The sequence below is a fragment of the Anabrus simplex genome, chromosome 2 (assembly GCF_040414725.1).
Source record: "Anabrus simplex isolate iqAnaSimp1 chromosome 2, ASM4041472v1, whole genome shotgun sequence".
Taxonomy (NCBI): domain Eukaryota; kingdom Metazoa; phylum Arthropoda; class Insecta; order Orthoptera; family Tettigoniidae; genus Anabrus; species Anabrus simplex.
The window spans coordinates 374002168-374020835 of NC_090266.1; the positions used below are offsets into that span (position 1 = coordinate 374002168).

General features: G+C 40.9%; 1 protein-coding gene across 1 annotated transcript in view; it reads left to right on the forward strand.

The window, feature by feature from the left end:
- The window catches only part of LOC137498351 (E3 ubiquitin-protein ligase SIAH1A-like), a 29216-nt gene extending 12355 nt beyond the window's left edge, over nt 1–16861 (forward strand). Inside the window, exon 2 of the mRNA XM_068225793.1 lies at nt 14867–16861. Within this exon, the coding sequence (XP_068081894.1) occupies nt 14875–15651 (777 nt within the window). The 5' untranslated portion in view covers nt 14867–14874 and the 3' untranslated portion in view covers nt 15652–16861. The remainder of the gene's footprint in view (nt 1–14866) is intronic.
- Nucleotides 16862–18668: the final 1807 nt, after the last annotated feature.

Genomic DNA, 18668 nt, shown 5'->3' on the forward strand with positions numbered 1-18668 from the left:
GTTGGTTAGCCGAAGGGTCACTTACTTCAAAAAAACTAACTACAGAAGCAAGCTCGGTGGTATTATCCATGATTATGGACAGAGCCTCATCAATTTCTTTCTCCCCAAATACCGGGATACAAATAGGAAGTTCTAAAGATTCCTTAAGAGGACCCGGTAGGGTGAAATTCGACAAAAAATAATGTAATTTTTACATTTTCATTCCATAAAAATCTAGAGACTTTCTTCTTTCATTAGAGCTATCATTCATGGTCATATCTTAAATAAAAGTGCTTTGTATTGCGTTTCCAAGACAACACTGCATGGGTGCGGTAACTTTATCTATCGGGAGATCTCGTTGTTGACAACAACAATACACGTTTCCTTGGCTCCCTCCTCATATTCCCGCCCAGTGGTGGTATATGTGTATGTAGATATAACATAATGGGTATTTGTGACATTTGCTACCCTATTCAGAGATAAGTGTAATGGAAGCAATAAGACCAGTGTTTAGAGATCTAGCAAAGCCACAACTTCTTGAAAAGTAGCTTCATGGACGAGCCCAGAACCCCAACGAGAGTGTTAATAATTTGATTTGGACCCGAATTCCCAAGAGAGTTTTTGTAGAGGTCAATACCTTGCATTTTGGAGTCTACGATGCTGTGGCTACATATAATGAAGGTAACATCATAAAGTGTAAAACCTTAGAAAAATTGGGAATCTCTCCAGGGTATCACATGATAACAAGTATGAAGAAAATCGATTGTGAACGAAAAAGGAAGGCTGAAGGTGCAGAAAAGGACTGTAAAAAACTGTCAAGACAAACTAAGAGAGCTGTGAGAAAAAGACTAGAGGATGACATGCAAGACAACCCAGATAATCCATCATAAGGGGCAGGATTACTTTGAAAAACTCTGAAGGCTTGTTTCTGCAAGTTCACTTTTTTCTGAACAAAAGGAACATTTTCTCAAAAACTATTTAGTATACAATCTTGAAACTTTCATATATTACATAATGTCATAATATAAACACTTTAACACAACGATTTTGGAGAGAAGTGTTTAGTACAGAAACAAGGGGCTAAAACGTGAGCGATTTTTTCCAAAAAAATGTTGCACTGAATAGAAAAATTTAGAAAATGGACGAATATCTCTAATGAATAAACCCCTCTGTTAAAACACGCAAGAAGGTATAAAGAAAGTATGAGAAAAAATGAAGCTTTTAGTATGAACAGTTTCTGAGATAAATTTACCTAAAAACAGTAAATTTAACATTATAGATATAGACCCTTCCGGGTCCCCTTAAGTTTGGCAATATCTGCCACAACCGTGCCTCCAGATTGCACGTTCCTAATTAGAAGCTCATAAATCAATTCCTCCTTGCGCAAGTACCCGGGGCAAGGACCTCACGAGGATCAGACATGTTGACAGAAAAATTTAACAATTTTGAAACTTTCCAGCAACCGAGAAACTTTTTTGAGTTCGATGTAGATTTCTATGTTTAACCGTCAAAAGGGGCTTTATCTCGACCCATTCAAACACGCTCCGTGTTTTTGTGGATCACAGAGGTGAAAGAAGGTGCGGGCATGAATGGGTCTATCTACTACAATCAAAAGATTAATGAAAAGCTTTAAAATTAAAGTTATATTTCTTTTCTCCTCTCTTTTTCTTCAAAGGCAAAATATTAGCAAAACAAGTCGCTCAACGACGGAACAAGATTTCAGGTACAATATCAGAAACATCGACAAATTGCCAATTAACAATACGAGCTTAACGCTCCCATTCTTATAAACGTTACTTGAGCACTATGGCTCCATACACTCAGTAGTCAAGGAGACAGGTCTTCCGATTTCCTTTACAGAGTATAGTCTACTAATACCTCTACAAAATAGAAAGAGCGTCAATGCTCTATGATACCGGGCGAGTTGGCCGTGCGCGTAGAGGCGCGCGGCTGTGAGCTTGCATCCGGGAGATAGTAGGTTCGAATCCCACTATCGGCAGCCCTGAAAATGGTTTTCCGTGGTTTCCCATTTTCACACCAGGCAAATGATGGGGCTGTACCTTAATTAAGGCCACGGCCGCTTCCTTCCAACTCCTAGGCCTTTCCTATCCCATCGTCGCCATAAGATCTATCTGTGTCGGTGCGACGTAAAGCCCGTAGCAAAAAAAAAAAAAAAATGCTCTATGAATTAATCTAGGAGACTACGCTCCGAAATTTATACCCTTACTGCCTTCTCAAGGCAACCTTCAACAACCAGAGCATCTTTGCTTACAAAATTTACACTTTCCAGGCCTCTCGAGGCACAACCTACATTTTACAATTCAAACAGGATTGACTGTCTTCAACACTCATCAGTCTAACTACTTAACATAAAGAATTTTACTCATTCTACCGGGCCCTGGTGGGAAGGAAAAGCAGGTTAAATTTACTGGCCCAAAAATCAAAATGATGCGGAGGCGGACTTTTGCACTCTTTGAAACTTACAATTCGAAATTTAAATCCGACATTACAGAGGCTAATCCTATACTACTGAGGTGACTAGAAGGAGAAAATTTAAGTTACAGGCTGAAAACGGTTACAAAATCATAATCACCTCGAAGTCATGTTGATAGGGAACTCGAGAGTGTGTCATACTCTCTATTCCCGAATTTAAGCTAAGTGCTTTTAGGCCTGTTTGAAATTTACAGTAGAAATTTACATTTTAGAAGATTGGAAGTTTAATGTTACATTATTAAAGATAGAAAACCTTCCCCTCGAGCTAGCTTTCAGTTTTCAGAGGCTATTACCTAGTTATTAAATGGCTGCCATTACCTTAATTCGGTGAACTGCTCGATGAAGGGCGAGACGTCCCCGCCTTAACTACTAGCACACACTTAGAAACAGGACGATCAAGAAGACAAGGTAGCTCGAAAAATTGCCAGCTTTTATACCCGGGAGGAAGGTTCTAGAAAGATATGGGCTAAGGCCCGACACACCCCCAATTTTTATTGGATAACTAAATATGTACAAGAAAACGATGATTGGTTGAAAAATACACATACAAAATTTCCTAATGGTTAATTTTGAAGTTGGCGGAAAGAGATCGAAGTGTTGAAAACTGTGATACACAAAAAACAAAGACAAATCTACTCAGTTTAGGAAACCTTAAAATAACAAATTACTTTGTAGTCTTAATCGTTCTTCCTCTTCACACTAGAGGGCATAACATCAGTTTTTTGTAGAGACATCTGTAGGGAAAAGTCCAAACTTTTGGCACAAGTTGTTGCAAGTTTATATTGAAGATGGCGTTCTTCAAGGTGCTTCATTTGAATGAACGGGGCGGGTGTACCCTTGCGGTACAATTATTATTATTATTATTATTATTATTATTATTATTATTATTATTATTATTATTATTATTATTATTATTATTATTATTATTGTACCGGTTCGTACACCCCGACCCCGCAAATTTAAATTGTGCGCCTACTAGTAATCCCCTACCGGAGAAACCCTGAACTTTAATAACTGAAGCAACTCTACAGTTGCCCAGAAGAAGTCACCACTGTAAATTTTGTAATTTTGAAGTGTTCTGAACTGTGTCTATTTCGATTTGTGTTTGTTTTGCTCTGTATCAAGAAGTGTTGACATTCTCTTCTAGATGTCTCTACAGAGAAAAGACTACGATTGTGCACTCTGGTGCGAAGTGAAGGGACTGTTTTTGAAGAAAATTTGTATCCATAAGTTTGTTCTTTGTTAAATTTCTTTCTTTCATTTTTTGGGTTGGTAATATTGATCTCTGTTTCCGCCAGTTTCAAATCCAGCCAATCCCGAATTTTCTAAATTAATTTTCATCCAATCCCAGGTTTCTTGTTCATGTTGTGTGTAACTTTTGGTGTTAGCCAATAAAGTGGAGGGGGTGTGGCGATTTTATGAAAAGTCTCGAAGCTTCCTTGTGGGTATAAAACTGTTGAGGTTCATGGCTCGGTGCCACTCCATCGACATCTTGCTTAGTGTGTGAATATGTAGCAGGGGGCGGGAAGCGCCTCTTTCTTCGGGCAGCAGTCCATCAACAATGTAATGGCCGTTTAATAACTTTATTTCTTGCTAGCTCAGCAGTTTAACCCACGGGGCAAGTTCGAAACCTTTCTCATGTAACCTACATTTAAAGTGTAAAGACATTTGGTAAAAATTCCGTCTCTTTAACTACAAATTGGTATAGAGAGTGCCTAACCCTCTCGAGCTCCCACTCATATTGTTTTGAGGTGACTACGTTTTCATAACCGATTTTCTTCTTTTCTTAATGTAATAAAGTTTTCTTATACGAGTCACCTGCCTAGTATGGGATTAGCCCGTGTGTAAGCGGCCTAGTGCCGAGTAGGTTTTAAAAGTGTATTAGGAGTGCAAGCTACGCCTCCAGTCAATTTGGTATTTTGGGCCATGTAATTAACTTGTTCCTTTTCTGAGTAGGCCCGGTAGGTTGGGTACATGATACCCCTGCGTAAATTTGTAAGTTGTGCCTGCAGGCAAGTGATTGTAAAAGTCGAGGATGCCTTAAATAGGTGTGAGTAACTGACAGCCGGTTCGTTCGTTTCGAATTGGGTTTTGAGTGCCTCTAGAAGGCCGGAATGTGTTAGGTGAGAGCAAGTGCTCTTTGATTTCAGGGGAATTCTGCCCCAGGTAGTCTGGTTGCATATTTATTATCAATCAATACTGATCTGCATTTAGGGCAGTCGCCCAGGTGGCAGATTCCCTATTTGTTGTTTTCCTAGCCTTTTCCTAAATTATTTCAAAGAAATTGGAAATTTATTGAACATCTCTCTTGGTAAGTTATTCCAATCCCTAACTCCCCTTCCTATAAATGAATATTTGCCCCAGTTTGTCCTCTTGAATTTCAACTTTATCTTCATATTGTGATCTTTCCTACTTTTATAAACGCCATTCAAACTTATTCGTCTACTAATCTCATTCCACGCCATCTCTCCGCTGACAGCCCGGAACATACCACTTAGTCGAGCAGCTCTTCTTCTTTCTCTCAATTCTTCCCAACCCAAACATTGCAACATTTTTGTAACGCTACTCTTTTGTCGGAAATCGCCCAGAACAAATCGAGCTGCTTTTCTTTGGATTTTTTCCAGTTCTTGAATCAGGTAATCCTGGTGAGGGTCCCATACACTGGAACCATACTCTAGTTGGGGTATTACCTGAGACTTATATGCCCTCTCCTTTACATCCTTACTACAACCCCTAAACACCCTCATAACCATGTGCAGAGATCTGTACCCTTTATTTACAATCCCATTTATGTGATTACCCCAGTGAAGATCTTTCCTTATATTAACACCTAGATACCTACAATGATCCCCAAAAGGAACTTTCACCCCATCAACGCAGTAATTAAAACTGAGAGGACTTTTCCTACTTGTGAAACTCACAACCTGACTTTTAACCCCGTTTATCAACATACCATTGCCTGCTGTCCATCTCACAAAATATTCGAGGTCACGTTGCAGTTGCTCACAATCTTGTAACTTATTTATCACTCTATAGAGAATAACATCATCCGCAAAAAGCCTTACCTCCGATTATACTCCTTTACTCATATCATTTATATATATAAGAAAACATAAAGGTCCGATAATACTGCCTTGAAGAATTCCCCTCTTCATTATAACAGGTCAGATTGGTAAAGTGGAGCTTGGAGCTCATGAATTATTCACCCAGGGCTTGAAGCCCAGCAAATGTAATCTCTTAACTTGTTTTCCTGCTACTTGGTACCTGTTACTCAGTTGTTGTTACTCTGTTGGTTATTAATTGTTAAGTTCAAAAATATAACCTTAATGAAAGTTTTTAAGTAACTTTAATTTCGTAGTTAGACCCATTCAAGCCCGCACCTTCTTTTCACCTCTGCAAATCCACAAATACCTCGTAACAATTATTATTATTATTATTATTATTATTATTATTATTATTATTATTATTATTATTATTATTATTATTATTATTATTATTATTTAAGCCTCCGTGGCTCAGACGGCACTGCGTCCGCGGTTCAAATGCCGGTCACTCCATGTGTGATTTGTGCTGGACAAAGCGGAGGTGGGGCAGGTTTTTCTCCGGGTACTCCGGTTTTCCCTGTCATCTTTCATTCCAGCAACACTCTCCACTACCATTTCATTGTCCGACTCGTTGGCTGAACGGTCAGCGTACTGGCCTTCGGTTCAGAGGGTCCCGGGTTCGATTCCCAGCCGGGTCGGGGATTTTAACCTTAATTGGTCAATTCCAATGGCACGGGGCTGGGTGTATGTGTTGTCTTCATCATCATTTCATCCTCATCACGACGCGCAGGTCGCCTACGGGAGTCAAATAGACAGACCTGCACCTGGCGAGCCGAACCCGTTCTGGGATATCCCGGCACTAAAAGCCATACGACATTTCATTTTTACTATTTCATTTCACCTGTCAGACATTAATCATTGCCCAGAGGAGTGGTACAGGCTTCCCCAGCCGGCACAATTCCTATCCTCGCCGCAAGTTTGGGGCTTCATTCATTCCATACTCGACCCCGTCATTGACTGGAAAACAGGTTGTAGGTTTTCATTTCATTTCATTATTATTATTATTATTATTATTATTATTATTATTGTTGTTGTTATGAATGAAGGTAGTAATGCTATTAAAATCATTATCATTTACTTTCATGTATTTGGAGTGCATGCCTTCTGTTATTAATGATTTCGTGAATTGATGTGTTTCTGGCTGGTAGCAGTTCTATTTTGCATAAGCTACATCGGAGTCTAGGGGGTTCCCGTATGTTTTTTCGCGAGGGTGGGGAGCGTAGGAACCAGCACTACGCCACTGATCACCACGTATATACGAGACAGCAGACATTAGATTTGGTCGAGTGTTGGTTTTAGTGTTGTGGTGTTGTCTCTCGAGTGATACGTGTTGAGTAAGTCAGTGTGTGGAGTAGTCACGTCAGCTGATTGTGCGAGTTATCGGCCTTATCTGAAGTCGAGCCAAGTGCACAGCAGTCGTGCGTTGTGATAGTTAACAGACGTGTGTTCGAACCTGTCGGCATGGAGCAGTTGAGTGAAGTGACTGGTGCGTACGAAGCCAAGTGAAAGATTAAGTCCGTTCCAGGTAAATACCAGCCAGCCAGAGATCTGGTGTGAGGACAAGAGGCAGTGTGAGGGTGCTTCTCAGGCAATGGATTTCTTCCTCTCCACGGATCGAAATGTGATTAAGTACACGGACATTTTGATGTGTTGTGAACTATTTACAGTAAAAATGACAAAAATGAAATGGCGTATGGCTTTTAGTGCCGGGAGTGTCCGAGGACATGTTCGGCTCACCAGATGCAGGTCTTTTGATTTGACGCATGTAGACGACCCGCGCGTCGTGATGAGTTTCAATCAATCAATCAATCAATCAATCAATCAATCAATCAATCAATCAATCAATCAATCAATCAATACTGATCTGCATTTAGGGCAGTCGCCCAGGTGGCAGATTCCCTATCTGTTGTTTTCCTAGCCTTTTCCTAAATGATTTCAAAGAAATTGGAAATTTATTGAACATCTCCCTCGGTAAGTTATTCCAATCCCTAACTCCCCTGCCTATAAATGAATATTTGCCCCAGTTTGTCCTCTTGAATTCCAACTTTATCTTCATATTGTGATCTTTCCTACTTTTATAAACGCCATTCAAACTTATTCGTCTACTAATGTCATTCCACGCCATCTCTCCGCTGACAGCTCGGAACATACCACTTAGTCGAGCAGCTCTTCTTCTTTCTCTCAATTCTTCCCAACCCAAACTTTGCAACATTTTTGTAACGCTACTCTTTTGTCGGAAATCACCCAGAACAAATCGAGCTGCTTTTCTTTGGATTTTTTCCAGTTCTTGAATCAGGTAATCCTGGTGAGGGTCCCATACACTGGAACCATACTCTAGTTGGGGTCTTACCAGAGACTTATATGCAATCTCCTTTACATCCTTACTGAAAATGAAAACCTACAACCTGTTTTCCAGTCATTGAATGGGTCAGGGGTGTAATGAATGAATTATATATATGGGCTATTTTTACGATGGGGTCCCCACTCCCAAAGTGATTACATCCTTACTACAACCCCTAAACACCCTCATAACCATGTGCAGAGATCTGTACCCTTTATTTACAATCCCATTTATGTGATTACCCCAATGAAGATCTTTCCTTATATTAACACCTAGATACTTACAATGATCCCCAAAGGGAACTTTCACCCCATCAACACAGTAATTAAAACTGAGAGGACTTTTCCTATTTGTGAAACTCACAACCTGACTTTTAACCCCGTTTATCAACATACCATTGCCTGCTGTCCATCTCACAACATTTTCGAGGTCATGTTGCAGTTGCTCACAATCTTGTAACTTATTTATCACTCTATAGAGAATAACATCATCCGCAAAAAGCCTTACCTCCGATTCCACTCCTTTACTCATATCATTTATATATATAAGAAAACATAAAGGTCCGATAATACTGCCTTGAGGAATTCCCCTCCTAATTATTACAGGGTCAGATAAAGCTTCACCTACTCTAATTCTCTGAGATCTATTTTCTAGAAATATAGCAACCTATTCAGTCACTCTTTTGTCTATTCCAATTGCACTCATTTTTGCCAGTAGTCTCCCAGATCCACCCTATCAAATGCTTTAGACAGGTCAATCGCGATACAGTCCATTTGACCTCCAGAATCCAAGATATCTGCTATATCTTGCTGGAATCCTACAAGTTGAGCTTCAGTGGAATAACCTTTCCTAAAACCGAATTGCCTTCTATCGAACCAGTTATTAATTTCACAAACATGTCTAATATAATCGGAAAGAGTGCCTTCCCAAAGCTTACATACAATGCATGTCGAACTTACTGGCCTATAATTTTCAGCTTTTATGTCTATCACCCTTTCCTTTATACACAGGGGCTACTATAGCAACTCTCCATTCATCTGGTATAGCTTCTCCGACCAAACAATAATCAAATAAGTACTTCAGATATGGTACTATATCCCAACCCATTGTCTTTAGTATATCCCCCGAAACCTTATCAATTCCAGCCGCTTTTCTAGTTTTCAACTTTTGTATCTTATTGTAAATGTCATTGTTATCATATGTAAATTTTAATACTTCTTTGGCCTTAGTCTCCTCCTCTATCTCGACATTTTCCTTGTAACCAACAATCTTTACATACTGCTGACTGAATACTTCTGCCTTTTGAAGATCCTCACATACACACTCCCCTTGTTCATTAATTATTCCTGGAATGTCCTTCTTGGAACCTGTTTCTGCCTTAAAATACCTATACATACCCTTCCATTTTTCACTAAAATTCGTATGACTGCCAATTATGCTTGCCATCATGTTATCCTTAGCTGCCTTCTTTGCTAGATTCAATTTTCTAGGAAGTTCCTTCAATTTCTCCTTACTTCCACAGCCGTTTCTAACTCTATTTCTTTCCAGTCTGCAGCTCCTTCTTAGTCTCTTTATTTCTCTATTATAATAAGGTGGGTCTTAACCATTCCTTACCACCCTTAATGGTACAAACCTGTTTTCGCATTCCTCAACAATTTCTTTAAACCCATCCCAGAGTCTGTTTACATTTTTATTTACCGTTTTCCACCGATCATAGTTACTTTTTAGAAACTGCCTCATGCCCGCTTTATCAGCCATATGGTACTGCCTAACAGTCCTACTTTTAAGACCTTCCTTTCTATTGCATTTATTTTTAACTACCACAAAAACAGCTTCATGATCACTAATACCATCTATTACTTCAGTTTCCCTATAGAGATCATCTGGTTTTATCAGCACGACATCCAGGATATTTTTCCCTCTGGTTGGTTCCATCACTTTCTGAATTAGCTGTCCTTTCCATATTAACTTATTTGCCATTTGTTGGTCATGCTTCCTGTCGTTCGCATTTCCTTCCCAATTGACATCTGGCAAATTCAGATCTCCCGCTACAATCACATTTCTTCCCATGTCGTTTCCCACATAGCTGACTATCCTATCAAATAATTCCGAATCCGCGTCAGTGCTACCCTTTCCCGATCTGTACACTCCAAATATATCAAGTTGCCTATTATCTTTAGAAATGAGCCTTACACCTAGAATTTCATGTGTCTCATCTTTAACTTTTTCGTAGCTTAAAAATTCTTCTTTCACCAGAAAGAACACTCCCCCTTCCACCCTTCCTATCCTATCTCTACGATACACACTCCAATGCCGGGAGAAAATTTCTGCATCCATTATATCATTTCTCAGCCATGATTCAACTCCTATTACAATATCTGGTAAATATATATCTATTAAATTACTTAATTCTATTCCTTTCCTTACAATACTTCTACAGTTCAACACTAACAATTTTATGTCATCCCTACTTGATTTCCAGTTCCCTGTTCCCTTATCACCGCTCCCTAGGATGAAATGATGATGAAGACAACACAAATACCCAGCCCCTGTGTCAGCAAAATTAACCAATTAAGGTTAAAACTCCGACCCTGCCGGGAATCGAACCCGGGACCCATGTGATCAAAGGCCAGCACGCTAACAATTTAGCCATGGAGCCGTACACTATTTACATTAAAAGAACCAGAACAGCAGTGTGACGATCACTGAATCAGCATGACACTTCACTGGCACAAAATGAAGTCAGTGCGGGGATGGATTGTGGACGGCATGGTACAGGAAGTGAAATGGTCAGCCCAGAGCCCTGATCTGAATCCTATAGAACACATCTGGAGTGAAAAAAATACTGAGTACGCTCCAGACACTAGCGACGCGCATCACGAATTGCTCTGACTACGGTTGTTCAATAAGAATGGACTGCCGCTCCTTCAGACTCTTGACAGAAAATCACAGAGTTTCCTATTGATCAGATAAGGTAGAACATCATTACAGAATGTACGAGTATGCATTTTATGAATTCTAGGAACCAAGTGTCTCTACAACACTCTTTCGTTTCTAATTTGTCCGGCTCCATGGCTAAATGGTTAGCGTGCTGGCCTTTGGTCACAGGGGTCCCGGGTTCGATTCCCGGCAGGGTCGGGAATTTTAACCATAATTGGTTAATTTCGCTGGCACGGGGACTGGGTGTATGTGTCGTCTTCATCATCATTTCACCATCAGCACGACATGCAGGTCGCCTACGGGCGTCAAATCGAAAGACCTGCACCTGGCGAGCCGAACTTGCCCTCGGACACTCCCGGCACTAAAAGCCATTTCATTTTCTTAAATTTCTAATTTCACAAATTTTATAATACTAACTTCATGTTAAACTATATGCCAGCAGCGAAGATAAAAAGAAAATAAGCGGAGAAAGTTGTCGACACTCAACAAAACTTGAGCTTGTGAGTATTTTGTTTTTAAGCATGTAAAGTGTGTGTTAACAATACTGAGAGCATTTAGTGATGTGTGTGTTTCATAATATCATTTTATGAATAGCGTGCATTTATCGTAATTAGAGCCCGGAAGTTAGGCATTTATTTTTGGCTAAAATAGGCAGGCAAAAGGCACTTGAAATACTGAAAATAGGCAGTACTGTAATTAAAATAGGCATTTATTAGGAGTGAAAGCAAAGAGGAATCTCACTCATTATTAATAAAAATATGTATTTTAAATACTCATTCATTTCTTTATTATCAACAGATCACATAATTAGCGTACTTACTCTTACTTTCCTTGGTTACAAGCAACAACAATGTGCTTTTTCAAAGTATCAACTGTCATAGACAGACGCTTGTCAGAAAGAATGTTTTTCATCATGGAAAAGGAACGTTCTACTTCCACTGAAGTAAGGTAAGGGTTATTCTGCCCGAAGGTAGGTCCGAACCTCCGCAGACGTGTTCCTGAGCCGGAGTTTACGTGCGGTAGGGTGGCCAGTTCCTTTCCGCTCCTCCATTCCCTTACCCCTCACCAACAGCGCGTGGCAACCCATCCATCTCCTGACCACGCCCAATGTTGCTTAACTTCGGAGATCTCACGGGATCCGGTGTTTCAAAACGGCTACGGCCGTTGGCTTCCACTGAAGTGCTTAGCGCAAATTTTAAACAAGCTCGGAAGGACACATGCCAGTTAAAACAGAATTTTCTCCTTTCAGAACATCATGAATGTTCTTCATTTTTTCAATGTCCACATTACCGCTCAGAACACGTCTTTTTCACTAACACTGGTTCCTTTTTTCTCCTGGTGATTGTAGCAGTTGATTTATTGCATCTTCGAAGATCACCATAGAAGATACCAGCGAATCATCTCTTTTCACCAACTTCAAGATTGCTTCCGGTATCACGATAATGTGCTGTTATAAATGCCAGATCATTGCTGAGCTCTTCATGGTCCAACAAACTTTTTCACCTCGCGAACTGAAGCAACTTTGTCTACTGACGGCATGAAGCACCTCACGTACCTTGTCCAAATTGTTGCTGTAATATATGACTGCTGAGATCCAGGTTCCCCATCTGGTGAGAACTGGCTGTGGAGGTAAAGGGAGCCCTGGTGCCACGTCCTTGAAAACCCGGATTCGGGAGGGTGATTATAGGAAGATTTTCTTGGTACTCGAAACTAACTTATTCACGTGAGGATACAAACTTCTTATCTCTTCAATAATTCTGTGCAGTCATGCTAGTCATGTGAGGTGGAGCATTTTAGGAAAGAGAACTTTGAAGGCTGTAGCTGCTTTTTTCATGTAAGGTGCCGCATCTGTGACAAAAAGTAGGACATCATCATGCCGTATTACATCCGGCCAGAGTAACATTAATGAATTTGTGAACAAATGTGCCACTGTGGAACCATTTGCTCTCTCCATCTCTTCTGTCGTCAAAAGAAATACTGATGATAGGTCAGTTTGCTTTTCTTCCATAGTTCCAATTATGACGTTGGCCATGTAACGTCCCATTGCATCCGTCGTTTCATCAATGGAGATCCACATCTTTTCTGCAACTCTGCTTCGAATCCTCTGCAGGGTCTCTTCAAAGGAGATATTCAAATACGTTTTTCTTAATGTGGATTCTGACGGAACTTCTTCTTTAGTGTACTTCTGCAGAAACGTCCTGAAGGATTGATTTTCCAGTTTCCAGAACGGAATTCCGGAGTCCATAGAAAGCTCAACATAGATCCAGGGAAAACTGAGAATGTCTGCTGGTTGTTGTAACTGCTGTTGATCTTAGGGCCAAGAATATTTAACCTAGACATATGTTTCGTTGTTGCGAAATGTTGAGTTATGAAGTACTTTTTTTCGTGATTAATAGATTTTTCACAGATTTTGCAAAATAGTATAGCTCCATCAGTAGAAAGTATATCCGAACCGAATTCGCGAACATAGCCATGTAATTTACCATGCAACGATGAAAATTTCGGCATGATAAATAAGTCAGCGCGGACACCCGAGTTGCCTTTAACAAGTTCAACAGTAGACTAACAGCTTCTTTTATGTTCGACCTGTTAGAAGTGATTTCCTCCCTTCCTCTGCATTATCTTATCATTTTGAAATCGGGAATACCAGGTAGTTACGCACTGTCACAGCAAAAGGAGTGTGAAGAAGGAGAAGAGACGTACTTCCCTCATCCTCTCTCTTTCCTGGTATTCATTATGCTTGTGCATTCCTTTCACTAATGAAAGTTCTGCTATTTACAGAGGTGAAATGCCTGAAAAACAAATAAACGATTTACAGGGAACAATATTCTAAATAGATATTTGTGACGGCAATATGTAATTTAATTTGTGCAACCTTTTTTATCTTCGATGTACGGAAATTCATTATGTGCTTTTCAAAATCTGTAAATCGCAGAAAAAAATGCATAACGATGAAAAGAGGCAAAAAAGGCTTTAAATCTTAAAATAGGCAATGGAAGCCAAAATAGGCAAAATAGGCAAAAAAGGCAAAATGAAAATTGTCTCTACACTTCCTAAATGCACGAAAACATATTTATCTCTATCTGACTCTTGAATATATCCAGTCAGATAAAAAAAAAGCATTTTGCCTAATTTCCGGGCTCTAATCATAATCATCCTCAAAATAGGCTGAGCGCAGAATCCAACCGATTCGTGAATAACAGGAACATATTTTGTCGACATTTTAGAAAAGAAGTACCGGTAAGCCATTTAGGAATGCCACTTCGTCGTTGCGCCCGCGAAAACCGCTACCTGATATATTTCGGCTTGGAACATTGGCCTGGAAAGGTTCGGCAATGTGCTGTGAGTCAGTATTTCCTCGACAGTAACGTGATATAGCGATTTTCGCAGGCACAACGACGACTTGCCTCAAATTCAATACTTTCATTTCTAATTGCACAGAATTTATAAAAATAAATTCACATCCTACTGCAAATTAAATACAGTACTTACAATGCACTTTCAAAGTTTTTGTATTTTATCTCCTGACAGGAAGAGATGTTTTTAATTTGTTTTACGTCGCACCGTCACAGATAGGTCTTATGACGACGATGGGATAAGAAAGAGCTAGGAGTGGGAAGGAAGCGACCATGGCCTTCATTAAGGTACAGGCTGGTGTGAAAATGGGAAACCATGGAAAACCATCTTCAGGCCTACCGACAGCGGGGTTCGAACCCAACAATCTCCCGAATTCAAGCTAACCGCGCAAGAGATGTTTTTTAGCTGTAGGTACATAATAATTACCTGCACTGCACTAGAGGCGCACGTATTTACAATGAAAGTAGGCAGAGTTCCTCTAATTCACACAGTCTACATATTACCGCCCAGCGTCAAACCGCTCGCGAAGTACGCATTCCTCCGATGGCTATAAAAAAGGAGAAACGTATAACGTAAGACTGGTTAGGGGAATGTAAAAATCTGTCGGGAAATCCATTCTTGTTAATTTCTCTTCAATATTAATGTGTTTCAGATCCAGCGATGGCTGCCGCTGAAGCTATCTTCAATGAACAAGTGTTGAGGTTGCTAGAATGTCTAGTATGCACACACTTTCTGACACCTCCAATCATTATGTGTAGGAATGGGCACAACATCTGCGCGGAATGCCGGAAGAATCTGCAGGTATGCCCTTCGTGTAATCAGGCTTTTGATGAGCCAAATATAAGAAACCGTGCTATGGAAGATATTGCACACATCCTGAAGTTCCCCTGTGAGAATCGTGATGCAGGTTGCCAAGTGATGCTTGGTAATGATGCTATTCGGTCTCATCAACGCTCCTGTGCTTTTCGGATGTATTCTTGTCTTGCTGCTGGGTGTGCATGGAAATCACACGTACATCTATTACCTGAGCATATGAAGAAGGAACACAGCAACCTCCTATTCAAACAAGGATCACGGCAGTTTGGTAAACCAACAGAAGGAGAAGCATACGCTTCCTACCGCTTTATTGAGGCACATGGTGAACTATTTTGGCGTCTTTTGAAAAGGGACCCAGTGAATTCGAAATTATCGTGGGTTATACAGTATGTGGGTCCCGTGGAGAAGGCAAAGGAATTTCAGTACCAGCTGTTGTTCAAGTCACCAGATAATAATAAAACCGTCACTTTCACCGCTACAACTCATCGCGACGATGAAGATATGGATGCTATCATTGACTCAGGAAAAAGCGTCGACTTGCCTTTCTCAATGATAAGCCCATTCACAGGTAAAGATAAGAAGTTAAACTACGAAATATACGTAAGGAAGAAACCTGCGTAAATTTTAAAATTTCTCTCATTAAACTTAAAGTGTGAACTGAATGCTTTGCTCAGACTTACATCGTTTTTATCTCTGACAGCATTCTCCTTCTTCGCCACGATGTTCTTTCTCCTCTTGACTTGCTCTTATTCTTCTTATATTCGACTTGCTCTGTCGGAAGATTTTTTGGCAGGTATAAGAAATCCTGTGAAACTACATTCCGGCACCTCGACGTTTCCGGGAACCGTCAACAGTAGTTAGCGGAACGGAAAAACAATAACATTACCATTACCGGTGTTATAGATTAACTACAAGCCCAAACCACTGTTGTATAGTTAAGCCTGTTGTACAACGATCCTTCAATACTACACTTAATTAAACCATACGCCTACTGACCGACGGCTGTTTTGCTTGCATAGGACTGAGTGTATCGGAACAGAATGGGTGCTCTACACTAGAGTGGACAGAATACGAAATGAAGATGTAAGAACAGGACTGAACATTAAGAGTACGGAGGAGAGGGTAAATGAGTGCAGACGTGGAAGGAGCTTTTACTGAAGTAAATACACTCATATTCATAAAAAACAGAACATCATGAAAGGCTAGATATAGGAAGTTCATGTTCAGAGGATATGTTCATTAGTATCTCCTGCAGAAATGATTAGCATTTCAGTCACCTAGGTTCAGCATGTGTCCTGTTGCCTAGTAGGCACTGGGTCCTCCATGGGCACTGATAACTTGTTCCATGCATGATGGCATCGACGCGTATAAGGTGCGAATGGCGTCCTGGAGTATAGCCATCCATGCTGCATGCACCTGGTTCCACACTTCATCTTTGGTAGTTGGCACTGGGTCACAGCGCCGCAGCCGTCGTTTCACCATATCGCACACATTTTCGATTGGCGACAAGTCCGGTGATCGGGCGGGCCAGGGCAACAGTCTGACATCCTATGACAACAAGAAGGCACGTGTTCGTGCAGCAACATGTGGTCGCGCATTGTCCTGCTGAAATATGGTGTCGTACAGAAAGGGTATTGCTACGGATCGCAGGATGTCATTCACGTAGGTCAAACTGGTCAGAGTGCCCTGGACACGCACCAGCTGTAATTTGTGGTTGTACCCAATAGCACCCCACACCATAAGACCTTGAGTTGGCGCTGTATGTCTTGTGCAAATGCAGTCAATGTGATGCCTCCCACCCCCCCCCCCCCCTGTCTGCGGCGAACCATAATGTGGCCATCATTTTCAAACAAACAGAACCTGGATTCGTCCGAAAACACTATCTGCTGTCATTCCTGTCCCCAGTGACGTCGTTCCATACACCATTGCAGTCTAGCATGTTCATGCTTATTAGTCAAAGGTAGGCGGAGAAGTGGACGACGCGCCGGTAACCCCGGCCGTAATAAACGGTGACGTACTGTCACTCTTGATAATGTACGATGTGTTACGCTGTTCCACTGTTGCGCCAGAGCCGAAGAGAACGCAGATCTCTCCTGCAATGCCTTTCGGAGGAGGTGTCGATCTTCTCCGGGGGTGGTCTGGTTGGTGCGACCAGACTCATCTCGTCGTGTTGTACGACCTTCTGTGAACCATCTTGTACATACCCGTTGCACTGCCGACACACCTCGTCCCACACGAGCAGTATTTTCCGGATGGATGCATCACGTTATCTCATGCCAATAATGCGCCCTCATTTGACGGTACTGTTCTCGCACAAGTCTGCGAGGCATGCTGCACGTCTGCTCAAGTCAAGGTTTATAGCGACAACGAAAGCCGCAGGCACATTTTACCAGTCGGTGGTGGTGAGACGAGATATCGATGTGGACCTTGAACCTGAGGGCCGACATGATTCAGATGCTAGTAATTTCTTTAGAACATACTAATGCACGTGTCCTGCGAATATGAACTTCCTATCTCTAGTATTTCAAGGCGTTCTGGTTTTAATGAACATGACTGTATTAAGAAGTTATACACCATGGGGCAGAGAGACTGTTAGAAACCCCATTAAAAAGTGGGAGAAAACTTGGAACTGGGAATTGCAATGAAGTGAAGTGTAGTAGTAGTAGTAGTAGTAGTAGTAGTAGTAGTACAAGAAGATTGAATGATTTATCGCCCTTTCCAATTTGATTTTTGCACTTCACTTGTTCGGATTTATTATTATTATTATTATTACACCGAATAAATTTAGGCCAAAGCCTAGAGCACGGATGACCAGAAAGGGGAAAAATTACCCTGAATGGGGGGTGGGGGTAGGTGCTGGAGAAAAGCTCGTCACATCATCGTTCAGTTTAACAGCGTTAACGTAATTTACGAACAGTGTGCTGGAATTAGTAATGGTGCTTCACGATGCTACAGTTCCGTAGCCACCTGTTCCTACCCTATCCAGCAAGGTTGCCAGATATATGTCAAACCCTCGAGTGAGCTCAACCGACAAGGACGTACTGACAGTGTATGCGCCAACATGAGAACGAAATATTGCATACTATCTGCGCACTTTTTAGCGATAGATTTACACCCTAGTGCTGAAGCGGTCGACCTCGGTAATCTTCGAGATTCGTACTGGCAATCTTTGAAACACAAACTATGAATCGCTTATGCATCGCTGTGCGACGTCTGGCGTACACTTTACGTACTAGTACTGTTGTTATTCACACAGCAAAGCCAAACTATAGAATTAACTCTAGGAATAAGATTCGCATCGAAAATTTTTTATATAATGTGTGTGTGACACAGTTGTTGGCTTAAAATAACAAAGATTTAGAAAATTCATATCAATCGATCATATTATCGATTCATTCCACATTTCATTTCCATTCAGTTGGCAGTACTAACGGAACCGGAAGTGCTCCCTCCTTACTCCTCAAACCTTTACACAAATCTATCGCTAAAAAGTGCGCAGATAGTAGTAAGACTTGTTGTCTGCGAAGTTTGCCTGCTGGTGGGGCAGTGCGATTTTTTGTTTCCTCGCGCATGTCTACAGTTACGGGCCATGAAAGCATCAATGGTAAAAATGATCTGAATTGCTTCATGTTTGTTTT